This window comes from Gnatocerus cornutus, chromosome 3 (genome assembly GCF_029298725.1).
Source record: "Gnatocerus cornutus isolate USDA-ARS CGAHR chromosome 3, icGnaCorn1.1, whole genome shotgun sequence".
Taxonomy (NCBI): Eukaryota; Metazoa; Arthropoda; class Insecta; order Coleoptera; family Tenebrionidae; genus Gnatocerus; species Gnatocerus cornutus.
In genome coordinates, this window is record NC_142235.1 from 17548300 (window position 1) to 17575197 (window position 26898).

At 34.7% G+C, this 26898-nt stretch overlaps 2 protein-coding genes across 3 annotated transcripts; both read right to left on the reverse strand.

Moving 5' to 3' along the window:
* Positions 1-811: 811 nt before the first annotated feature.
* On the reverse strand, positions 812-6423 carry LOC148177671 (uncharacterized). The gene is made up of 13 exons (XM_088033386.1): positions 5466-6423; positions 5194-5370; positions 5080-5147; positions 4922-4956; positions 4822-4853; positions 4649-4660; positions 4518-4548; positions 4450-4461; positions 4335-4367; positions 4133-4135; positions 3632-3723; positions 3487-3543; positions 812-3436 (listed from the first exon to the last, which is right to left on the reverse strand). The coding sequence occupies exons 1-13, from the start codon at positions 6314-6316 to the stop codon at positions 895-897; spliced, it is 3945 nt and encodes a 1314-aa protein (XP_087889512.1). The 5' UTR covers positions 6317-6423; the 3' UTR covers positions 812-894.
* Positions 6424-6489: 66 nt separating this feature from the next.
* On the reverse strand, positions 6490-26843 carry Kdm2 (Lysine demethylase 2). Of its 2 annotated transcripts, none has more exons than XM_088033516.1 (5): positions 26654-26843; positions 21954-22173; positions 15209-16077; positions 14597-15151; positions 6490-8032 (listed from the first exon to the last, which is right to left on the reverse strand). In XM_088033516.1, the coding sequence occupies exons 1-5, from the start codon at positions 26699-26701 to the stop codon at positions 6719-6721; spliced, it is 3006 nt and encodes a 1001-aa protein (XP_087889642.1). In that variant the 5' UTR covers positions 26702-26843; the 3' UTR covers positions 6490-6718. The 2 variants fall into 2 exon arrangements, with proteins under 2 accessions (XP_087889642.1, XP_087889641.1); XM_088033515.1 differs by lacking the exon at positions 26654-26843 and adding an exon at positions 22387-22491.
* Between the last annotated feature and the right edge of the window lie 55 nt (positions 26844-26898).

A 26898-nucleotide genomic window follows, 5' to 3' on the forward strand; every position in this document is an offset into this window, starting at 1 on the left:
AATATAAAATTTTAAAGTAGAAAAAGAAGCACGAAGAAAATATTGGTTATAATAAAGATGATCCTTTTAAGTTGTTTTGAAGTTGCTTCTATTCTTTCTGTTTTAGAACGGCAAAGTAAACTCCATTTTTTCCTGCAGAAATTTTTTTGCAGGCGCCAAATTTAAAATTCGGCTCTGTGATTGGTCGTTTAGCACAACCAGTGACACAATGCTGATTTGCAGATGTGTTAATACAGTAGAACCTCGATTATCCGGACTAATTGTTGCAGAGGTCATCCGGATAATTAAATATATGGAAAGAAACAAAAAATGTTGCAAAACTTGGATTATTAGAAAAGTATACAAATATTATATGTATACTTATTAAGTTTTTTAAATATTTTGTTATTGTTGTAATTTTTCCTCTTGATGGGGGCCAAGTTTCGAATTCGCTTATGGGTTATTCAAGAAACGTTCTTTAAAAATGCTCTAGCAATACCAGGAAATTCTTTGGCACGCATTTTTTATTGGCATAATCCGAAACGATAACTGAAAACCTTTCGGCACGTATTTTTTTTTAGATCGGTGATCCGGATAATCGAGGTTTTACTGAACAAATTTTTGTTTTTGATCACATTTTGAGAACAGTAAAAATTTTGACAGTTGCTTGTGGAGCCATCTATTAACCAAAATTGACATGTATCTATTACAGGTATCTAATTTTTTCAAATTTTGCTGGTTTCAAAATTGCTCTTTTGTAAGTCGGTAAATTCTCTGCAGAAAAAAACGTTTAGTTATTACTGTTATTAGGATTGTGGAAGTAAACAAAACATGATAAAAAGCGATTTTTATTTTTTTTTATTTAAAAACAATTTTACATCCTACTTTTATAATGCAACAAAAGCAAATTTTGCTTTACGACACTTTCGATACTTTTTGGTTTTTTTTATTAGAATGTTTATTCTTATAATGACTATTTAAATAACCCCTTAATTTACCTTTGTATTCACATTTATCACATTTAAACCAGTCAATTTCATCGTCATTCAAATGTATTCGTATTTTATGATTTCTTAAATGTTTATTTTCTTTCGATTTAAAAAGGCACTGATCACAATGAAACCATTTAACTTTATTCGAATGCATGTATAAATGGTGTCTCCTCAAATATGTCCTCTCATGAGTTTTAAAGCTGCATTGATCACAATGCAGCCATTGAACTTCATCAATATTGAAGTGTTTTCGTTTTTTATGAATTTCTAAGGTTAATCTTAATTTACTTTTAAAAGCGCACTGATCACAATTAAACCATTTAATTTTATTTGAATGCATGTATAAAAGGTGTCTCTTCAAATATATCTCCTCATGAGTTTTAAAAGTGCACTGATCACAATTAAATCGTTTAATTTTACTGGAATGCATGTATACTTGGTGACTCTTCAAAGATGACTTCTCATGGGTTTTAAAGCTGCATTGGTCACAATACAACCATTGAACCTCATCGGCATTGAAGTGTTTTCGTTTTTTATGATTTTCTAAGTATAATTTTAATTTACTTTTAAAAGCGCACTGATCACAATTAAATTGTTTACTTTTACTCGAATGCATGTATACTTGGTGTCTCTTCAAATTTGTCTTCTCATGGGTTTTAAAGCTGCATTGATCACAATGCAGCCATTGAACTTCATCGATATTGAAGTGTTTTCGTCTTTTATGAATTTCTAAGGCTAATCTTAATTTACTTTTAAAAGCGCACTGATCACAATTAAATTGTTTAATTTTACTCGAATGCATGTATACTTGGTGTCTCTTCAAATATGTCTTCTCATGGGTTTTAAAGCTGCATTGATCACAATGCAGCCATTGAACTTCATCAATATTGAAATGTTTTCGTCTTTTATGCATTTCTAAGGCTAATTTTAATTTAGTTTGATAAGCGCACTGATCACAATTAAACCATTTAATTTTATTTGAATGCATGTATAAAAGGTGTCTCTTCAAATATAACTTCTCATGAGTTTTAAAGGTGCATTGATCACAATACAGCCATTGAACTTCATCGATATTCAAGTGTTTTTGTTTTTTATGAATTTCTAAGTATAATTTTAATTTACTTTTAAAAGCGCACTGATCACAATTAAACCATTTAATTTCACTCGAATGCATGTATACTTGGTGTCTCTTCATATACGTTTTCTGATGGGTTTGAAAGCTGCATTGGTCACAATGCAACCATTGAACCTCATCGGCATTGCAGTGTTTTCGTCTTTTATGATTTTCTAAGTATAATTTTAATTTACTTTTAAAAGCGCACTGATCACAATTAAACCGTTTAATTTTATTCGAATGCATATTAATTTGATGTCTCTTCAAATACACCCTCACATGGGTTTTAAAGCTACATTGGTCACAATGCAGCCATTGAACTTCATCGGCATTTAAGTGTTTTCGTCTCTTATGAATTTCTAAGGAAACTTTTGTTTTTGTTTTAAAAGTGCATTTTTCACACTGAACCCAAAGAATTTCCTCGTGCATCCGCATTTTATGCACTTTTAAACACTTCATTGTTTTTGTTTTAAAAGAGCACTGATCACACTGAATTCCGGGTTCCAAATGGATTTTTGAATGCTCAATTAAAATGCTATTCTTTTTAGTTTGGTACCCGCATTTCTCACATATGAATCCTTGACTTTCATTATGGTTTCGTCTACAATGAGATTCGAAAAACTTTCCTACTTTTGTTTTATAAGCGCATTTGTCACATTTAAACCAACGAGTTTCATCCTTTGAATGTTTACGAGTTCGATGAACATCTAAATTTCCTTTGATTTTGGTCTTATAATTACACTGATCACATTTGAACATCACCGAATGTGGCGTTTTTATGTGTTGCTTGAAACTCCTTTTATTTACTGTTTGAAACTCGCACTTTGAACACTTGAACTTCTGACTCTTAGGGTCACGTACATATACCGGTACATGATTTTCTAACCAACTGATAGACTTCGTTTTAAAATCGCACCTCTTACAATGAAACCACTGATTTTCCTCATCACTCAACCGTTTTTCTGGTTGATTTGGAGACTCCCTGGGGGCTCTTTTACAATTCGACACGTGTTTATACCAGTCCAACTTGAAATAACTCCTAAAACTGCAACTCCGACATTTATAAATTGTCTCTTCCATAAATTCCTTCTTTGATAAGTAGCACTCGCGCAAATGCTTCTTAAACAAAATTGTCGAATCTGTACTAAAATCACAGTCAATACAACAAAACGGCTCAACAGAACTCCAACAGTTGAACCACTGAAGGCCCCCATCTTCGTGGCGCTGAATATGCTTGATCATCAGAATCACGGATTTGGTCCAAAAGCTGCACAATTTGCAACGGTGGGTACCCGAGGGGTTCATGGAGGCAATGTCCAGGAAAGACTGCAAAACCGACATTTTGGGGGCTCTGGAAATTTCTGAATTTATTGTAATGACATTTTCTGGGATTTAACTCACCGAATGAGAGCACGAAGTTGCGAGAATTTGGTTACGTTAACAAAAGTTAACAGGTTCCTGTATTACCGACAGACGGTGGCGCGACTTGCGGGTGCGGTGAGAACCACATTATTTGAAATTGCGCGCCTCTCGGTAAAAAATCTACCAGATAAAGATGTTTAATAAAACAATTTTAATTGCTTTGTTTCCTCCATCTGCATGTTTTTGTTTACAATGATTCGTTAACTCTTTAACAAACTGTTATAAACGTATACAGGGTGTCCCAGAACTCGCGCCCCAGAGAACAAGGGAGGGTGCCGACAGCAATACAGATAGATGGTAAATTTCAAAACAAAAATTGACTAAGTTTAATAGTATTCGAGAACTGATAAAAAGTTAACAACCAATCCCAAAAGCTTATTCGAGAAGTGGAGTAAATGGCCATCCCAATTTCCTAGGCAACGAGAGTCTAATGCTTAACTGACCAATGGATGATAGTATGTGTCCATAGTTACCAATTTTCAAATTCTGTTCGGCTTCGGGATTGGCTACAGTTTTTTTGTCTTATCTCGGTTATTTTTTGAGTTAAAAAATTATGGTTTCAAAATTTTGGTTCAGAATTGTTGCCTCCATAAGCCCTTTCTCTCTGGGGCGCGAGTTCTGGGACATCCTGTATAGACGTTTAGACATTTTTCTCATAAAGTACAAAAGATGAGAATTAGAAATTTTGGGGACATAAATAAGCGAATAAGACAAATTGAATGACAATGTTCACATATTCGTGACACTTCCGGTTATGCCGGAAGTAGTAGTCAACTTGCTTATTTAAAATGGGAGACCCCATGTATTATTGCATTTTCAAATTATACATCCAAATTAAAGGTGGCTTTATGTATGATGTGCTATAGTTAAATTGAATTATTTTAGAGGTATCTTGATTTTTTCTAAAAAAAATTGCACAACAAAAGTGAAAATTTTTTTTACGAGATAAGTAGCCTATAATTTATTTCAAGATTGCCACGTTAATTACAATAATCGCAATACAAACGTACAATAAAATTATATGTTAACTTTATGTATTTCCTACCAAAAGTACGGAAAAAAATGTTTTTACACTTTTGATTCCAATTTTTTAAGCATGCTTTGGAATGACAATTCCATTTTATGTAGATTTTTTATAAACCAATTTAGTGGTCTAATAGAAATAACAAAAAATCTCAAAAATGTTTGTGGAAGTATTTTTTTTTGTAATACAAATTTTTTTTTTTTTTTTGAAAAATCGAGATAAAGTCGACTTTGCTTAATTGGACCTCCGGATAATTGGGACATCCGCTTTATTAGGACATTTTAAAAAACGGAATCAAATATAGGTAAAGTTTCTCCTCTTTCTTGGGACAAAACATCGAATAATCGGGAAAAAAAATAACAAAAAATAAACAAAATATTTATAAATCGCATTTTTCGAGAAACAAATATAATCAACTAGAGAATCTACAACTCCCCACTAAGAATTGAACCTACATATTACGACACGATTTCAAATTTTTAATGTTTCGAAATGATTTAAGCATTTAAAAAAAAAGAAATTATTAACGTTTAGTGTTTTTTTTGTACTAATTTTATTATTGTTTTTGTATTTATAATCAATAGTGAAAATGTAAATTAGGAAAAAACATGTTTTTCTTCAAGTTTTGGCTGATCTCCGGTTTACTGAGACCTCCGGATTACTGGGACAAAATGGATTTTCCCGATGTGTCCTTATTAAGCGGAGTCGACTGTATTTCAGAAATGATACAATTTATGTATAGCACATTATACATAAAGTGATTTTCAACTTGCATATATAATTTAAACATGCAATAACCGGAAGTGTCACGTAAACGTGAATCTATTGATGCAATTCGGCTTATCTGCTTATGTACTTCTGTCCCCAAAAATTCAAATTCTTATCATTTGCATTATCTTTACATTTAAAGCAGCACTGGTCACAACTAAACCACTAAATTTCGTCCTCATTCGAATGTCTGTTCATTTCGTGGCTCTTCAAAACCATTTTATTTTTCGCTTGAAAAAAACAATAATCACATTCGAGCCACTGACTGTCATCGTCATTCCAATGCTCTTGTTTTTTGTGTTTTCCCAAACAACTTCTTTCTTGTGTTTGAAAAGAACACTTCTCACATTTAAACCACTGAATTTTATTATCGTCCAAATGTCGTAGAATTTTGTGCGCCTCCAAGTTTAGTTTGAATTGCGTTTTAAAATTACACTGATCACATTGCAGCCAGTTTCTGTTTATATGTAGCCGCAAATGTTTTTTGTAGTTCAATTTTTGCTTCGTTTTGAAATCGCATTCGTCACAATTCAACCACTCTAAATGTCCCTCTAAATGATCCTCTAACTGTCGGACTTCTCCTGTCTTGAAATCGCATTTGTCACAATGAAACCACTGATTTTGTCGATTTAAATGACCCCTAGAAGCCTTCCTGGCCTTTTTTTTACAATTTGACACGTGTTTGTACCAGTCCAACATAAAATAAGTCCAAAAACTGCAATTCTGGCACGTGTAGATTCGTTCAACCAAAGACTCCTTCTTTTCTAGGTAGCACTCTTGCAGATGCTTCTTAAACAATATTGTAGTATCTGTGGTAAAATTGCAGTCAATACAAGAAAACATTTCCACAGAGTTTCGGCAGTTGAACCATCGAAGGCCCCCTTCTTCGTGGCGCCGAATGTGATTGATCATCAAAATCATCGATTTGGTCCAAAATCTGCAGACTTTGCATCGGTGGGGGCCCCGTTTCTGGGGGTTCATGGAGGCAATGTCCAGGAAGGACTTCAAAATCGACATTTTCTGTAAAAAAATTTTATTTCGTTTGTTCACCAAGAAGTCGGAGGAATTAGGTTATATTTCCACGGTTTACAGGTTTCTGTATTACCAACAAACTGTGAGCCACGTGCGGTTGCGGGACGAACTACAACTTGAATTTGCGCGCGGTGTTTAAAAATGAAAACAAAGGGACGAATAATATAAAAATTGTATTTTCAGTTACTATCTGTTACAAATTATATCGAAATGCTTATGAAAGAATAATACTCTATTTACAATGCGTGCATATAAATAGCACCCATAAGCATCCATCTTGAAAATATAGACACAAAGCATGAATTTGTTTTAAGTAAATAAATAAAGTGTTACGTATTACATCACAATAAAAACAACTGAAATAACTCCTATGATGACTCCCCCCGCTCATTGCACTTTCTGCTGTCTCTTGTCCACAAGTTTAATGTCCCTAACTTGCAGATTCTTATCACTTTTGGCCGCAAATTTGATTAACGCTTGCGTGGAAATCTGCAGCGCATGTCGGCAGTCTAATCTGACCAAATTCTCGCATTTTGATAAATGATCTAAGCTGGTCTCGGTAACCAATTTCGAATGACTTAAGTCTAAACTAACAAGCGAAGTGACTGTATTGGCTGGTTTGGTCGTTAGCTGAGCAATGCCGGCATCACTGATCCTCGGACACAAGCTCAAACTCAAATGTTGCAAATTCGGTAGATATTGCGTGACGTATCTCATCGCGATGTCCGTGACGTCATTTCCGGCGAGTTTCAAAGTGCGTAAGTTCCGGAAACGGATCTTCTCGTCGGCTAAACCTCTTCGCGAGTCGTTGTTTGGGCCGAGGATCTCCCGAAGAGCGACATCGTTGAAATCCGAAATGAAGCTAAGATCTAAGTATTGCAAGATGGCGGAATGGTTGGTACGTAAGGAGATCGCGGTTTTCACGTTTACACTAACCAAACTGAGTTCTTTGAGGTTGCTTAACCTCTGGATGAGCCAAGGCAATTGGAACTTGTTGATATGACACCAGTCCAGTCTTAACACTTCGGGCTGTCTTCGGACGGTCCCTTTCAAGATGTCTGAAGAGATGTGCCTCCGCGCGAACTCCATGACTTTCCACAGAGACGGATCGATGGAATACGTGGCCCAAGTCTTACAAACTAAAGCACAGTTGAGTAAGTCTTTCGAGTTGAGATACTTGAAGACGTTCAAAACGCATCTTTTATCCAACGCCAGGTTATTCGTGGGTAGAGGATTCATCATCATGATGGGCGCCGGTCGCACCACCACCATCGGCTTCTTCAGCATCTTCGTGGAGTTGCTGGCGATCTGTTGCGCCAACTGCATCCGGAACGCGGTTTTCCGCGGCAGATCCGCCGGTTGCGTCTTCGTTTCCATATCGGCCCCTTCGCTGCTGCGCCGCTTCTTGATGGGTAATAAGTCTTTGTTATCTTTATTGTCGTTTTCACTGCCGGAGTCCGAGTAATGTTCTTGATGGACTTTGTTTTCGAATGCGCTTGACGCGTCGGAACTTATCGACATTCTCCGCATATCCGAGGATTTTTGGCGGGCTCGGAAGTGGCGCGGTCGGTAGTCGGTGTTCTTGCCTAGCTTGCAGCACATCGGACATTCCCAAGAGTTTGGCATGTCTTCGTTGATGTAGCCGGTGAAGTCGGGGCAGAGGCGCTGCACGCACATGGGGTGGGCGATCTCGTAACACACCTGCAAAAATGAAAATAATTAAAAAGTGTTTTTCAGACTTGTGAAAAATGGTGGAGGCGCCGGGTTAAAATCAATTTTCGTCGTAATTTGTAGTCGTACCAAAATTTCAAAGCCAGTTCTGTGTTTGTTGTAAAATTCTGCGTAAAATGGTACCCAGAATATCAAAATTGCTCGTATATCTGACGAGAGACTCGAGTTTTTAGATTTTAGTAAAAAGATTTTGGCTCTTGTATAAGAATAAAACACTTTTTAACTTGAAAACGTGGTCGCACCAAGTTCAAACTAGTACCAATCGAAATATAATCTCAAAATGTATAAGTGTACAAAATTTGAAGTCAATCTAGCCAGTACTTTATGCCTAAGCAGCGTCTATTTTGACAGAATTTGATTTAGCTATTTGAGCACACAAAATCGAATCTGATTCAGTTTTCTGTAGTCTTACCCAAATATCAAAAATAGTTTAGAAATCGTCATAAAATTCTGCGTTAAGTAGTAACAAGAGCACCAAAATTAGTCGTCAAACTGTTGAGAAATTGCGAGTTTTAGAATTTCAGTGGGAGAATTTCCACGCGATTTCAAACTTTCCTTGGTAATTTTTTAAACGTCGGATCGGGTTAAAACCGGTACCAATCCAAAGATCATCCTAAGATCTATATGTGTACGAAATTTGAAGTCAATCCAAGCAGAACTTTATGCCTGAGCAGCGACTATTTGGCTAGAAATTATTTTGGCCAGTTGGGCGCACATAATCGGATCTAATTTAGCTTTCAGTGGTCGTACCAAACTAGCAAAAACGGATTTGAGTTTGTCACAAAATTCTACGTAAAGTGGTACCAAGAACATCAAAACTGCTCATAAAAGTGTTGAGAAATTGCAAGTTTTAAAATCTCAGTGAGAAAATTCAAGCGCGATTTCAGTGTTTTTTTTTGGTTTTTCCTAAAACGTGGTCGTACTAGGTTAAAACCGGTACCAATCAAAAGATAAGCTCAGAATCTATAAATGTACGGAATTTCATGTAAATCCAGCAAGTACTTTATGCCTGAGCAACAAGTATTTGGCTAGAAATTAGTTTGAGCAGTTGGGTGCGCATAATCGGATCTAATTCAGTTTTTTGTGATCGTACCAAACCAGCAAAGACAGTTTTGAATTCGTCATGAAATTCTGCGTAAAGTGGTACCAAGAACATCAAAATTAATCATCAAACTGTTTAGAAATTGCAACTTTTAAAATCTCAGTGAGAAAATTCAAGCGCGATTTCAATTTTTTTTTGTTTTTCATCAGACGTGGTTGTACTAGGCTAAAACCGGTACTAATCAAAAGATCAGCTCAGAATCTATAAGCATACAAAATTTTATGCTGATCCAGTAAGTACTTTGTGCCTGAGCATCGACTATTTAGCTAGAAATTAGTTTAGTCAGTTGGGCGAACATAATCGGATCTACTTCAGTTTTTAGTGGTCGTACCAAACTAGCAATGAGAGTTTTAAATTGGTCATAAAATTCTGCGTAAAATGGTACCAAGAACATCAAAATTGCTAGTCAAACTGTTGAAATATTGCAACTTTTAAAATCTCAGTGGGAAAATTCAACCGCGATTTCAATTTTTTTGGTTTTTCCTAAAACGTGCTCGTACAAGGTTAAGACCGGTTCCAATCAAAAAATCAGCTCAGAATTTATAAGTGTACAAAATTTCATGTAAATCCAGCAAGTACTTTATGCCTGAGCAGCGACTATTTGGCTAGAAATTAGTTTAGCCAGTTGGGCGCACATAATCGCATCTAATTCAGTTTATTGTGGTCGTACCAAGTTCGCAAAGACAGTTTTCAATTCATCATGAAATTCTGCGTAAAGTGGTACTAAGAACATCAAAACTGCTTATCAGACTGTTGAGAAATTGCAACTTTAAAAATCTCAGTGAGAGAATTTGAGCGCGATTTCAGTGTTTTTTTGGTTTTTCCTAAAACGTGGTCGTACTAGGTTAAAACCGGTACCAATCAAAAGATAAGCTCAGAATCTATAAATGTACGGAATTTCATGTAAATCCAGCAAGTACTTTATGCCTGAGCAACAAGTATTTGGCTAGAAATTAGTTTGAGCAGTTGGGTGCGCATAATCGGATCTAATTCAGTTTTTTGTGATCGTACCAAACCAGCAAAGACAGTTTTGAATTCGTCATGAAATTCTGCGTAAAGTGGTACCAAGAACATCAAAATTGCTCATCAAACTGTTGAGAAATCTCAACTTTTAAAATTTTAGTGAGAGAATTCGAGCGCAATTTCATTTTTTTTTGTTTTCCATAAAGTACTTGCTTTATCTGCATGAAATTTCAAATACCTATAGATTTTGAGCTGGTGTTTCGATTGACGTTAGACTTAACTTGGTACCACCACGTTTTAAAATAAACCAATCAATTATTTTCCGGATCTCTCTTTTTTCGTAAACATTATAATTACGATGTGACATCCATTTTCTTATCATATTCTAAGAATAGAAAACAATCGATAACAAGAGAATAAAAACGCATGCAAAAATAAATAAAAACCGTCGAAAAGGAATTAATATTTATAGCATTTCGAATCCTCCCGACGCGACGCGACGCTTTTTGCCCGACTAAACTTCCCTTTGATCAGAGTATTAAAAAGTTTATGTTTTTTCTGTGGCACAAAACCGTTAAATCCGCAACCACCTCCATTGCCACGACAAATTGAATTAATTAAACTAAAGTCGGTCATTTTTATTGGCTATCAAACAGATTACTGCGGCTTAAAGTCAAAGAGCTGACCTGCCTCGATTTCAGCCGTTGCTACCGAAATTTCAGCCAATTAGTTCCTTCAGAAATGCTCCTTGGTTTATTTATTTTCTTGCTTGAAAGTTTTTCCTTCGAAAAGAATCTCACCTGCGCCTTTTTACAAAGTTTTCCGAACCCGGCGCCTCCACCATTTTTCTTTCTTTATTTTCTAATTTATTTGATTTTCCTCACGTTTTCAACAACCTTCGAACTCGTCAAAGTGCTTTTGAAGTTCACTCATTTGAAGGAACAGGTGCGCTACAGTTCCACCAGTTTTAGCATTGATCTAGTTAAAGTTTTGTTAATGTTAGTCTGAGCAGAATTGCTTCCCAAATATGTATTTCTCAAAGGGATCGTATTTTACGTGGAGCGGAATGTAAACGATAAACGATACTATTAAAAGAGAATTTTTAGTTTGACGAGGTGGGGGTGGCGTTATTGAAAGAATTCTCGACTCCGAGGGTTGTTTAAAGTTTTATGCGTTTAGTTTGAAAGTAGAATGAAATAAATGTGGAGTTGAAAGCCTAGTAATAAATTTGTGATAACTACGAAAAGTTTCCATCGAATTATTTCAACCAAACTGTGTTCTCTTGTGTCAAACAGAACGATTACACTTTTTAACTCGCATTCGGAAGTCTCTTGTCAATATGTACCCACAATATAGAGACTATTGATTTCCCGCATCCAAATAATTGAGTTGTTTTCCCTAAGGATCCCTTTTAGAATCCCATATTGCAAACGATTTTATAATTGCTCTGGACGTCCGCCACAGTTGAATTATCGAAAAAATTGCGTCTATGACTTTTTTAATGTTGGTAGCGCTGTGAAACGTTCCAAAACCATTTGTTTTACTTTTAAAGATCCCCAACCTGTTGATTTATGTTTGGAAGTAATAAAATTCCTGTATAACAAACTTGGTAAAACGTACGCTGACAGAATTGAAATGTCAATAATGGAAGCCTGCGCATCGAAGCTTTATTTGAATTTAAGATAATGCTGAGGAATCAAAAATTGAGCACTGCGATGCAGGATTAGTGGCTTTTGAAAATTAAATTATGATGGTACCCGTGCTTCTGACAAATTGACAGTTTGAGGGTACATTTTAGGTGATTTGTCACATTTTTTTTTAATGATAATAGAAAAAAGTACCGTTTACAAAACTTTGTTGTTCGAGGAGCGGTTTTGATGTTATTGGTACTACTTTATGCAGAATTTCATGATGATTTCAAAACGGTCAGTGATTATTTGGCTAGAAATTAGTTTAGCCAGTTGGGCGCACATAAGCGGATCTAATTCAGTTTTTTGTGGTTTTACCAAACTAGCAAAGATGTATTCGAATTCGTCGAAAATCTGGGTAAAGTGGTACCAAGAACATCAAAATTGCTCATCAAACTGTTGAAAAATTGCAACTTTTAAAATCCGAGTGGGAGAATTCTAGCGCAATTTCAACTTTTTTTGCTTATTCTTAAAACGTGGTCGTACCAGGTTAAGACCGGTACCAATCGAAAGATCAGCTCAGAATCTATAGAGGTACAAAATTTCATGTAGATCCAGCAAGTACTTTATGCCTGAGCAACTACTATTTGGCTAGAAATTAGTTTAGCCAGTTGGGCGCACATAATCTATTCTAATTCAGTTTTTTGTGGTCGTACCAAACTAGCAAAGGCAGTTTTAAATTCGTTATAAAATTCTGCGTAAAGTGGTACCAAGAACATCAAAATTGCTCATCAAACTGTTGTGAAATTGCAAGTTTTAAAATTTCAATAGGAGAATTAGAGCACAATTTAATTTTTTTTTGTTTTTCCTCAAACATGGCAGTACTAGGTTAAAACAGGTACCAATCGAAATATCAGCACAGAATCTATAAGTATGCGAAATTTTATGCTGATCAAGCAATTACTTTCTGTCTGAGAAGCAACTATTTGGATAAAAATTAGTTTAGCCAGTTGGGCGCACATAATCGGATCTAATTCAGTTTTTAGTGGCCGTACCAAACTAGCAAAGACAGTTTTGAATTCGTCATGAAATTCTGCGTAAAGTGGCACCAAGAACATCAAAATTGCTCCTCAAACTGTTGAAAAACTGCAAGTTTTGAAATTTCAGTGGGAGAATTCAAACGCGATTTCATTTTTTTTTATTTTCTCGAACGTGTCGTACTAGGTTAAAACCGGTACCAATCAAAAAATCAGCTTACAATCTATAACTGTACAAAATTTCATGTAGATCCAGCAAGTACTTTATGCCTGAGCAGAGCCTATTTGGCTAGAAATTAGTTTAGTCAGTTGGGCGCACATAATCTATTCTAATTCAGTTTTTTTGTGGTCGTACCAAGCTAGCAAAGACAGATTTGAATTCGTCATAAATTTCTGCGTAAAGTGGTATTAAGAAAATCAAAATTGCCCGTCAAACTGTTGAGAAACTGTAACTATTAAAATTTCAGTGGAAGAATTCAAGCGCGATTTCTTTTTTTTTTGGTTGTTCCTCAAACGTGGTCGAACTAGGCTAAAACCGGTACCAATCGAAAGATCAGCTCAAAATCTATAAATGTATACAATTTCATGTAGATCCAGCAAGTACATTATGCCCGAGCAGCGACTATTTGGCTCGAAATTTCTTTAGCCAGTTGGGCGAATATAATCGGATCTAATTCAGTTATTTATGGTCGTACCAAACTAGCAAAGACAGATTTGAATTTGTCATGAAAGTCTGCGTAAAGTGGTACCAAGAACATAAAAATTGCTCCTCAAACTGTTGAGAAATTGCATGTTTTAAAATTTCAATGGAAGAATTCGAGTGCGCTTTAAAACTTTTTTTGGATTTTCCTCAAACGTGGTCGTACCAGATTAAAACCGGTACCAATCCAAAAATCATCTTAAAATCTGTAAGTTCATGAAATTTGAAGTCAATCCAGGCAATACTTTACACCTGAGAAGCGACTATTTGGTCAGAATTTTTTTAGCCATTTGGGACATATATCGGATCTAATTCGATTTTTATGGTCGTACCAAACCAGCAAGAACAGTTTTGAAATCGTCATCAAACTGTTGAGACATTACAGTTTTAAAATTTCAGTGGTCTAATTTAAGCGCAATTTCGATATTCCTGTTGATAGAACTACCGGTTTTTCATTTATTTATTATTCCAACTTTCTAAAAGCTTTCAGAGTCCCTCTAATCTCATTATTCTCTCGTGTACAAAAAGAAGGGACGACAGAGCAATCAATTTTTTTGTTTCATGTCCAACCAACAAAAACTACCATTCTGTCTGTACAATTAATCGTCATAACTTTCGTGTAATTACTTTCAATTCTAAACACGTAAAACAATACAATTCAACTAGTTTCATTTTTTAAGAACAATGATCCATTCATTCAAGCACCGAGGATTATAAAGATTAGAGAAGATTAAAGCAGATTCCACTCTATAGTAGAGTTGATGCAATGCTAATTCAGACGACCGAAATAGATAACAGGAACCCGTGCGGTTGTGTACAAATTGCATTAAAATTACTACACAGTGATCATTTCAATTGTAATTCAAGCGGAGGATAATTGCGGCGACGCTTATCTTTCATTGTGTTAACTAAAGACGAGGTATTTCAAGAGACAACCTTCTAATCTTGATGATATAACGTCTCGTCGTTTCCACAGTCCGTTTTCGAGTGAACCGAATTTGATTTATAATCGTTTTTAAAGTACTTGCAAATTTTCGGTCATAAATCAAATTCGGTTCACTCTATGTTTCTTATAGATGGAAAGCACAAACAAACAAAACTCACCGAACACTCCATGAGGTTGCTGGCGCTCTCGCACCTCTGCGGCCCCTTGGTCAGCGGCGTGACCGGCGTCTGGTTCCACCCATCCAACCCGCAATGCACACACGCCGCCGTCACCGGCAACATCGGCTGTAAACACTGTCTCATGTTGCACGTCTGTTTCGCCCTCCCCGGTCCTCCGAACTTCACCATGTCCAAACAGAAACTGCACTCGCCGCAATCGCTCCGCTGACACGCTTCACACTTCTTGCATCTGGTGCGCCGTCGTCGCGGCCCCCCCTTATCTCCCGGGCCCGGGCCTGATTTCGACTTGAAGGCGGGTTTGGGCGGCCGGATCCCGTTGTTCTTCATGTAGGGGCGCGGGTAAAGCGACTTCCGGTGGTCGGGGTCGTCGGGTAGGTAGAGAACGGGGCGGCCGGTGATGGCCAGGTCGCGGTTGTCCTGCCGGTGGAAGCCGATGAGGGTGCGCACGTCCTGGATGAGGGACACCGGGTCCCGGATGAGGTCCGGGACGTTCTTTTTGTTAGCGGGGAGCATGTGGAGGAACATCACGATTTCCTGAAATTAAAAAAAATAATAAGAAAAATTGGTGGATGCGCCGGGAAAATTTTTCACCTTCAACCCATGCAGCTCCGCCTGGGTGAGGTGCACGTGCGGCCTCTCTGGGGGGATGGCGGCGTCCTGCCCCGTCGTGAGGTGGGAGTTGCCCAGCAGACAATGGACGTACCTCTCCAGCACGTACCACAACATTTCCGTGAAGAAGGGATAGCGGAACTTCTGCGGCACTTTGGTGGTGTCTTCAACATGTGCAATCTTCAACTGTTTATCGATCCCGTAGGAATGTAGGAAATTCCCCCCGAAAACTAACGAATCTACTGGTGTATAGACCGCGTGAATCCACCCCGTGGGGATGAAAAACGTGTTTCCTTCCATTAACGAGATCCTCGCGCATTTATCGACGGTATCACCGAAAAAAATGTCCGACTGTTTCCCTGATAGCACCCACCGCTCGTACAAAGCAAGATTGTGTTCGGTTGGAGGAATCAACCAAAACACTTTTCCTCCCTTTAGGATGTGATACCAGACGGAGGTGCCGCCGAAATCGACGTGGAAATCCGTGTAACAGCCCTTGACGGACATAAGGCAGTATTTTTGAACTTTGGGGTATTTCATGTCTTCGAGGAGGTTGGTGGCTTCGGTTTGGCTTTCCTTGAGGTGTCGGGGCCAGACGCAGTCGACCCAATCCACCTGACGCACCACAGTGGGACTTTGAACGTAATTTTCCAACTTCGTGTGGGAAAACTCCAAGGAGATTACGTTAAGGAGTTTATCCTTATCCGGATCTTCGTAGTACTTTTGCCATTCTTTCATTGTCATCTCGCTGTTCTTTTGGGTATTCACGTCCATGACGTCGAGGATGCGACGGGAGCCGACGCACATCCGGACGTCGTTTATTGAGAAGTTGGACGTCGGGACGCGGAGACCTGTTGGAAATTATTCCAGGATTAAGTGCTGGGAATTCATTGGAATCGTAATTTTTTTTATAAAATACGAGTTGCACCCTGTATACTGAAGTATCGATTTGTAACCCCTATAAATCAAGTGACGCCGTGTTTATTACATTTTAAAGTGGCACATAAATTAATGTCCATTCGCTGAAACTGCCGTGTGATCAATTATTTTTATAAGCTGAGCAAGCCATCACTCTTTTTCTTCAAAAGGAAAAAAATAAAGAGTAATAATGATAATAATATCGAAAATGCGAGAAGACGCCAAATTTCACTCTTAATCAATATGCCAAATTACAAAATTTTGAACAAAAAACAATTATTTTTTAGAATTTTTCAATTTAGAACCAACCAAAAATTTTCAACATTTTCTTTTGATTCCCATTTCTCTGGTAATTTTAGTGCTAAAGCAATCAAATTTGCAGGAGTTACTAAATTAGACAATCTTATTCGATCAGCCAAATTACAAAAACTTAGAACTAAAAACAAAGATTTTAGAATTTTTCAGTTTAGAGCTGACCAAAATTTTCATAATTCTATTTTAATTTCCATTTCTCTAGTAATTTTAGTGCTAAAGTAATAAAATTGGCAGGAGTTACTCCGTTAGAGACTCTCATTCGATACTCCAAATTACAAAAATTTAGAACAACAAACATAGATTTTAGAATTTTTCAGTTTAAAGCACACCAAAAATTTTCGTAATTCTCTTTAAACTTCCATTTATCTGATAATTGTAGAGCTAAAGCAATCAAATTTGCAGAAATTACTCCATTAGCGACTCTTATTCGATCTACCAAAGTACAAAAATTTAGAACAAAAAAGAAAGATTTTAGAATTTTTCAGTTTAGAGCAGATCAAACATTTTCATAATTCTCTTTAAACTTCCATTTCTCTGGTAACTTTAGTGCTAAAGTAATAAAATTTGCAGGAGTTACTCCATTAGAAACTCTTATTCGATCTACAAAATTCAAAAGTTTAGAACAAAAAAGAAAATTTTTTGAATTTTTCAGGTTCGAGCCGACCAAAAATTTTCATAATTCTCTTTTAACTTCCATTTCTCTGGTAATTTTAGTGCTAAAAAAATCAAATTTGCAGGAGTTACTCCATCAGAGATTCTTATTCGATACGACAAATTACAAAAATTTAGAACAAGAAACAAGGATTTCAGAATTTTTCAGTTTAGACCAGACCAAAAATGTTCTTAAATTTCCTTTAAATTCCATTTCTCTAGTAATTTTAGTCTTAAAGCAATCAAATTTGTAGGAGTTACTCCAATAGACTCTCTTATTTGATCATCCAAATTACAAAAATTTAGAATAAAAAAGAAAGATTTTTGAATTTTTCAATTTAGAACCGACTAAAAATTTTCAAAGTTCTCTTTAAATTTCCATTATTCTAGTAATTTTAATGCTAAAGTAACTATTATTCGATCTATCAAATTACGAAATTTTAAACAAAAAAACAAATTTTTGTGAAATTTTTCATTTTAGAGCCAACCAAAATTTTCAATTTCAATATTTTCATTTAATTTCCATTTCTTTTGTAATTTTAATGCTAGTGTAATAAAATTTGCCGAAGTTACTCCATCAGACTCTCTTATTCGATCTGCCACATTAGAAAAAAAATTAAAACAAAAAACAATTTTTTTAGAATAATTTATTTAAGAGCAAACCAAAACCTAGGAATTCGGCAAATTTTCAAGCCCCTTTAAAAATTTGTTCGCTCATTTTAGCCCCCACCTAACGACCCGCAAATAAGACAAAAATAAGTGTAACTTCAAATAAAATGCATCAAAGCAAAATAACGGAAACTGTGCTTTTTGTAAAATTATACGCGCCATGCAATTATGAAATGCACTGAAACCAGCACCCATAGACGCTTACAAATAATGTTGCGTTTACTTTTTCTTATTAATTCGAGGTACGAGCATATAATCTCAAAGCAGAAACAAAACGTCTGAAAATGTTTCTCAAATATTTACCATAAAGATTTATGGATCTCTAATGGACACTAAACTAAACGAAGAAAGTTTCCTAACCCTCCAACTCTTAAAGCTCCAAAATAATCTTTTTCCAGCTGTCACTGAAAACTTTAAGTTGTTTGAAACTCCAAAATTCTCGAAATCTTCAACAAATTAATTTCACGCACATTTTGAGATTAAACTTGAAAACCAAACAAAAGTATCCTCAAATAACTTCTATTTATGATTTAAATCGAGTTAATTCAACTTTCAAATCGCCAAAATTAATTTCCTTATAGTTCGTAAATTAACAAATTTATTAAAAACAAACTTTTGATCATTATTACTTTTTTATCCGCACAATCCGAAAATAAAACTTTCCCCCAACTTCAAATTAATTTTGTTCAGCTCGGAAAGCGCGCTCGTACTTTATGGTGCAAAAACAAGCAATCCTCCCTGTCTCATTTCTTTTCCAAACTTTCAAGCAGGGAAGACAGAATAATTGATACAACGTAATGACCGATAGTTTGGCGTAAATAAATAAAGAGCCATTTCAGTTCACAGCGTAATCTAATTTTAAAAGTCGTAAAATTTAAAATTAAAATTAAAGCTGAAGTTTAAAAGTTGGTATCTCATTTTAACTTGATGAACAAGGTATAGGTAATGCATAATATTTAATGTGGACAATTCCGGGATTAATGCAAATTTCATGTTTCATTTTCAATTTCATTTCATGAGTCGTGGCAAGTTTTAGGTCACATTTCCATTTTAATGGGCAACAGTTTAAGTAAAGACTGAAGATATTATAAATGTTATAAATAGTCTTCTGGAGTGGATTGAGTTTTTATTTCAACGGTAGATCACATGCTTAGTGTGATAATAATAACACTAGTTCGTTCAACTATGTAACAGAATGTAATAATGATGGAGTACATAACTTTAAGAATTTCGAAAATTATTTTCCAAAATTCTTTTAGTTTACATTTCTCTAATTTTAGTGTTAAAGTGATAAAATTCGCAGGTGTTATTGAATTAGGCACACATTTTTAGTACGGCAAATTAGAAAAATTTAGAACAAAAAAACATTTTTAGAATCTTTTAGTTTCAAGCCGACCAGAAGATTTCAACGTTGTCTTTTAAGCTCCATTTATCTGGTAATTTTAGTGCTAAAGTAATCAATTTTGCAGAAGTTACTCCAATAGACACTCTTATTCCATTTACCAAATTACAAAAATTTAAAACAAAAAAAAAAAAATTAAAAATTTTCGGTTCAAAGCCGACCAAAAATTTTCATAATTCTCTTTTAATTTCCATTTCTCTGGTAATTTTAGTTCTAAAGTGATTCATTTTGCAGAAGTTGCTCCATTAGACACTCTTATTCGATCTACCAAATTACAAAAATTTAAAACAAAAAAGAAAGATTTTAGAATTTTTCAGTTTTAGAGCCAACCAAAAATTTTCATAATTCACTTTAAATTTCCGTATCTCTGGTAATTTTAGTGCTAATGTAATCAAATTTGCAAGAGTTACTCCACTAGACACTCTTATTCCATTTACCAAATTACAAAAATTTGAAACAAAAAGAAAGATTTTAGAATTTTTCAATTTAGAGCCAACCAAAAATTTTCATTTTCTTTTAATTTCCATTTCTCTAGAAATTTTTGTGCTACTCTAATAAAATTTGCAGGAGTTACTTCATTAGACACTCTTATTCGATTCGACAAATTACAAAAATTTAGAAAAAAAAACAAAGTTTTTAGAATTTTTCAGTTTTAGAGCCAACAAAAATTTTCATAATTCACTTTAAATTTCCATTTGTCTGGTAATTTTAATGCGAATATAATAAAATTTGAAGGGGTAACTCCATTATACATTTTTATTCGATGTGCCAAATTACAAAAATTTTGAAGTAAAAAGAAAGTTTTTAGAATTTTTCAGTTTTAGAACCAACCATAAATTTTCATAATTCTCTTTAAATTTCCATTTGTCTGGAAATTTTAATGCTAATCTAATAAAATTTGCAAGAGTTACTCCATTATACACTTTTATTCGATGTGCCAATTTACAAAAATTTAGAACAAAAAACAAATTTTTAGAGCCAACAAAAATTTTCATAATTCACTTTAAATTTCCATTATGTCTGGTAATTTTAATGCTAATCTAATAAAATTTACAGGAGTTAGTCCATTAGACACTCTTATCCGATTCGCCAAATAACAAAAATTTAAAACAAAAAAACAAAGATTTTAGAAATTTTTTGTTTAGAACATACAATAAAATTTTCATAATTCTCTTTTAATTTCCATTTCTCTAGTAATTTTAGTGCTAAAGTAATAAAATTTGCAGGAGTTACTCCATTAGACACTCTTATTCGATCCGCCAATATACAAAAATTTAGAACAAAAAACAAGTTTTTAGAAATATTCAGTTTAAACTCGACCAAAAATTTTCATAATTCTCTTATAATTTTCATTTCTCTGGTAATTTTAATGCTAATCTAATAAAATTTGCAAGAGTTACTCCATTATACACTCTTATTCGATATGCCAAAGAAGTAAAAGAAAGTTTTTAGAATTTTACAGTTTTAAAGCCAACTAAAAATTTTCATGATTCTCTTTAAATTTTCATTTGTCTGGAAATTTTAATGCTAATCTAATAAAATTTGCAAGAGTTACTTCATTATACATTTTTATTTGATGTGACAAATAACAAAAATTTAGAACAAAAAAAAACAAAGATTTTAGAAATTTTTAGTTAAAGCAGACCAAAATTTTCATAATTCTCTTTTAATTTCCATTTCTCTAGTAATTTTAGTCCTAAAGTTATAAAATTTGCAGGAGTTACTACATTAGACACTCGTATTCTATCCGCCAATATACAAAAATTTAGAACAAAAAACGAAGTTTTTAGAAATATTCAGTTTAGAGCCGACCAAAAATTTTCATAATTCTCTTTTAATTTCCATTTCTCTGGTACTTTTAATGTTAATCCAATAAAAATTGCAGGAGTTACTCCATTATACACTCTTATTCGATGTGCCAAATTACAAAAAATTAGAACAAAAAAGAAAGCTTTTAGAAATTTTCAGTTTAGAGTCGACCCAAAATTTTTATAATTCTCTTTTAATTTCCATTTCTCTGGTAATTTTAATGCTAATCTAATAAAATTTGCAGGAGTTACTCTATTAGACACAATTATTCAATCTGCCAACTTACAAAAATTTAGAACAAAAAACAAAGTTTTTAGAATTTTTCAGTTTTTTGTAAAATTTTCAGAATTATCTTTTCATTTCCATTTCTCTGGTAATTTAAGTGCTAAAGTAACCACATTTGCAGACGTTACTCCACTAGGCACTCTTGTTACATCTGCCAAATTAAAAAAAAAATGAACAAAAAACAAAAGTTGTACAATTGTTTCTTTTAGTGCGAGGCAAAATTTTCGAAATTTTCTTTTAATATCCATTTCCCTGATAATTTCAGCGCTACAGTAATAAATTTTGCAGGCATTACTCCATTGGACACACTTTTTTAACCCACCAAACTAAAAAAAAATTCACCATTCAGCTCAACGAAAAACGAAAAAAAAATCGTAATTCGAGCTACTATGCAACCAACATTTCAGGTGAAAATAATGAGCTTTTCACTCCCCGTTACAGAAACCTGTTACAAAATGCAGGAATAAAAAACAACAAGCAAATGTCGCCATGAAAAATGGGTCAAATTTTCAGCGCGTTCGTGATTTCCCTTCCGCCATTAAAAATTCCGCGCTAAACTCATTCCAGTGTTGTTTTTCGCTCACTTCTTATTACGCCATTAAGGATTAAAACTTTACCAACTCCTTCATTTCGTAATGTAAATCCTCCGTGTTAAGTGTCGTCATAAAAATCACTCACCCAACCCAGTCTTCTCTTTGAACAGCAACGGAGTGTTGAATCCATGCTTCTGGAAGTACGCGACGTTCAACTCGTTGCCATGCATCTCCTTGACGGTGCTGTGGGTTGCGAAAAGCGGATTCTCCAGCTTTTCCTGGAGGTTGAAAGACCTCCGGCCTTCGATTTCATCGTCACCCAAAGCCCAGTCTTCTGAATAAAGCTTCTTCTGTTTGCGTTCCCTCTGCAACAAAGGAAATGAAAAGTCGCACCAAGAACACCTGTGGCTGTTTTTGCGGTCAGTGGAAATCAACAATTTTCTCAATCCGGTTTAATACCGCCGCAAATCAATATACTGCATATAAGCGAGAAAATCAATATTGAAACTCGTCCACTGTCAACACCCACAGAGATAACGCACTGATGGTAAAAGAAAGAAATGGCGATGGACACGTACCATACGTGATATGTAATTTTGTCGATCGTGTTCGCGAGGGAGCTTTTTACCCCTGTGCGCCATTTTGTGCAACTGAAAGGAAGACTGAAAGTTCGAGGAGAGTGGACGCCTGAAAATTTCAGGACATGCGCAAAGAAACGAGGAAATTTCTCGCAAAGTGAGTTTCAGGAGCTGTTTATTAATTAAACAGTATGGCTCGCAATGGACACGCTTTTTTCATAAATCGCGCCAAAAAACGGAAGCTTTCAGGGCTACCTACACTTTATTACTTAATTCAATTAGGTACCAACTCTCTGAGAAAAAATTCCTGCACGATGGATTTTCTATGGTCAGATTTCTTCTCAAATTGGAAAATATCGACGTGTTGTCATGTGAGGTAAACTATACTTTGTAGTCATGAAATGTCTTGGGTTAACATTTGCATAATAAACTAAAGGAAACGTATTTAACTGAGTTTTAATATCAAAGGTTTAAAATGGGTGAAACTTTGATGGGAATTTAAAGTTTGTAATTTTGACTTGGAGTTTATTTTTTGATCGTTTTGAATCCACTATCAGCGCATTTTCCTCTCCTATCTTTTATTTTTTCTAACTTAACCTCATCGTTATGAAAACTAGCAACAGTAAAGGCAAACTAAGAAAAATGCAAAAAGAAATTATACTAATACCAATAAAAATCGAGATAAATTTTTTTTAACATTCTCTTTTAATTTCCATTTCTCTCGTAATTTTAGTGCAAATGTAACAAAATTTGCGGACTTTACTCCTATAGACACTATTATTCAATGTGCCAAATTACAAAAATTTTAAACGAAAAACAATTTAAAAAAAAATAGTTTAATCCCAATTAGAAATTTTCAACATTCTCTTTTAATTTTTATTTCTCTTGTAATTTTAGTGCAAGAGTAATCAAATTTGCAGGCGATACTCCATTGGGTACACATATCCAACACGCGAAATTACAAAAATTTAGAACAAAAACAAAATTTTTAGAATTTTTTAGTATAAGAGCCGACCAGAAATTTTCAACAGTCTGTTTTATTTTCCATTTCTTTCGTAATTTTAGTGCAAATGTAATAAAATTTGCAGGCGATACTCCATTGAGCATATATATTTAACACGCCAAATTACAAAAAAATCGAACAAAAAACACAATTTTTAGAATTTTTCTGTTTAGAGCCGAACATAAATTTTTAATATTTGCCTTAAAATTCGATTTCTCTAGTAATTTTAGTAGTAAAGTAATAAAATTTGCAGAAGTTACTCCATTAAACATTCTTATTCGATCTGCCAAATTACAAAAATTTAGAACAAAAAACAAAATTTTTAAAAATTTTCAGATTAGAGCCGACCAGAAATTTTCAACGTTCTCTTTTAATTTAATTATCTCGTAATTTTAGTGTAAATGTTATCAAATTTGCAGGCGATACTTCAATGGGCACACATATTGAACCTGCCAAATTACAAAAATTTAGAACAAAAAACAACATTTTTAGAATTTTTTAGCTTTGAGCCGACCAGAAATTTTCAACATTCTGTTTTAATTGCCATTTCTTTCGTAATTTTAGTGCAATTGTAATCAAATTTGCAGGCCAAACTCCATTGAGCACACATATTCAACACGCCAAATTACAAAAATTTAGAACAAAAACAAAATTTTTAGAATTTTTTAGTATAAGAGCCGACCAGAAATTTTCAACATTCTGTTTTATTTTCCATTTCTTTCGTAATTTTAGTGCAAATGTAATAAAATTTGCAGGCGATACTCCATTGAGCATATATATTTAACACGCCAAATTACAAAAAAATCGAACAAAAAACATAATTTTTAGAATTTTTCTGTTTAGAGCCGAACATAAATTTTTAATATTTGCCTTAAAATTCGATTTCTCTAGTAATTTTAGTAGTAAAGTAATAAAATTTGCAGAAGTTACTCCATTAAACATTCATATTCGATCTGCCAAATTACAAAAATTTAGAACAAAAAACAAAATTTTTAAAAATTTTCAGGTTAGAGCCGACCAGAAATTTTCAACATTCTCTTTTAATTTTCAATTATCTCGTCATTTTAGTGTAAATGTTATCAAATTTGCAGGCGATACTTCATTGGGCACACATATTCAACCTGCCAAATTACAAAAATTTAGAACAAAAAACAACATTTTTAGAATTTTTTAGCTTTGAACCGACCAGAAATTTTCAACATTCTGTTTTAATTGCCATTTCTTTCGTACTTTTAGTGCAATTGTAATCAAATTTGCAGGCCAAACTCCATTGAGCACACATATTCAACACGCCAAATTAGAAAAATTTAGAACAAAAAACTAAATTTTTAGAATTTTTCAGTTTAGAGCCGACCAGAAATTTTCAACATTTTCTTTAATTCCCATTTCTCTCGTAATTTTTGTGCAAAGGCAATCAAATTTGCAGGCGATACTCTATTGGACACAAATATTTATAATGACAAATTACAAAGATTTAGAACAAAAAACAAAATTTTGAGAATTTTTTAATTTAGGGCTGACCAAAATTTTTCAACATTCTCTTTTAATATCCATTTCTCTCGTAATTTTAGTGTATATATTATCAAATTTGCAGGCGATACTCCATTGGCCACACATATTTAACACTCCAAATTACAAAAATTTAGAACAAAAAACAACATTTTTAGAATTTTTATTGTAGCGCCAACCAAAATTTCACCAAATTTGCATACTTAATAAATTGAAAATCACGTCTCTGTTTTTCTTTTATGATAGTTTTGAAAGACAGAATTTGAAGAAAATCTAAAAGAAAGCCATTATATACGGAACACCTGTATAATCCCAAAAAAATACGCAAGAGTGGAATAGTAAAAATTGTTAAAAAGTGAGTGTACGAGGGTAAGTCAAAAAGCTACCATTACTCATCCTGTGTTTACTTATCACTCATAACCTCACAATAATTAGAATGGGTCATTAGGTCATCATTAGAACTATCAATTTCTCTATTTAATAGTTATTCTCATGTAGCGATCAACGACCATGATAAGTAATGACAGCAAACGCATTGATAAATATCCAAATTTTCATCAATCATTTCCAAAGCATACACCTACACCTATTCTTCTGTCAATTATTTAGAATAAAAGCTCCACGAGCTTGTCCAATAAACGTAAATCGATAGAGAGGGTAAATCCGAGCAAAGCAATTTAGTTAAGACTACATAAATGAACCAAAACAAAAATGGCCAAGATTTAGTACTATTGCTCCTGCAGCCATCTTGAAAAACAAGCAAGAGTCTATGATTTTGACCATTTGCTTGCGATAAAGTTGGAAATTTACATATTGAGGTGGTCGCGACTGCTAAAATTCCACAATTTCGTGTCAGTTTTCATTAAATAAGCTCCCCTTTTGTTGTGGAGAAGTATAATCCTAATTTCGTTTTCCATTTGTGGAGTATTAGCCCAAGAAACGCACTTTACAACCGAATTGGATTGAAAAAGTGGCGTGTAGCAGGCTGTGCGTGTTGGCAGAACTGTCAAGAGAACATTGCGTCATATTTAACCTTAAACTGTCAAAAGTTTGACAAGGCTTCTCGTGTTTAACCTCAAACTGTCACGGAGGTGCTTGACATATGACATAAAAGCAGTACTACCAACAGACTCCAATTTCACAGCCCCCTTAGTATTATAACGTTGTTTTTTGTTTTTCATGGAAGATAAAGGCAGGATTACCATTTGTGGGCAAGAATAACAACAAAACGGCGACAATTTCTCTAGAAATGTCCGAAAAGCGGATCTAATAATAGAGCAGCAGTGGAGGTGTCCAAGAAAAGCTTCTTCCTCCAGCATGTGCAAAATAATTTCCGATTACAACCTCAGCGACACGTGTTTCGCATTATCAACGGCTTCGTCGTCGCGTTTTCGCCGCAACCTAAATAAATCAACATCCCTTTGACAAACCCAGAAACTCCCATGATAAAAGTCCCATGACGGAAACTGTCGATTAACCAATGACCAACAAACATCCAGCGGCCGTGTCGAAGCCTGGATTCTTTTGTTTTTCTTTAGCGGCCTACTGCGACGCTTGGTAAACAAACCCACGGCGACTTGATTCCACCGAAAACGACGAAATCAGCGCGAATTTTGCGATTTTTCCGTCGATTTTGTTCGTGAGTCGTGTGTGAAGGCATGGCGACCGACAACTTCAATTTTTAGTTACGTGAGTTTTATAAAAGCGACTATGGCGACTAAAGTAGTACACTAAAGTGGTTTGTAGGGCACTCACCAGCTGTCTCGCGGACTGTCGTTTGCCGCAAGATGAATTCTGCGACATTTCAGACGAATTGCGGAAGGTTTTACGTAAATGTCGTAAATATTATTGGGATTTTTGCGTGAACACGTCCACATCAAGCGCCTGCAAAAGCGCTACTAAAAATGACCGACCTTCTGGCGCGGCTACGACAAACATCACTGTAGCGTGGTCCTCCACGCAACGGAGAAAACATCTTCTGTCTTTGTCGGCACGGTCTG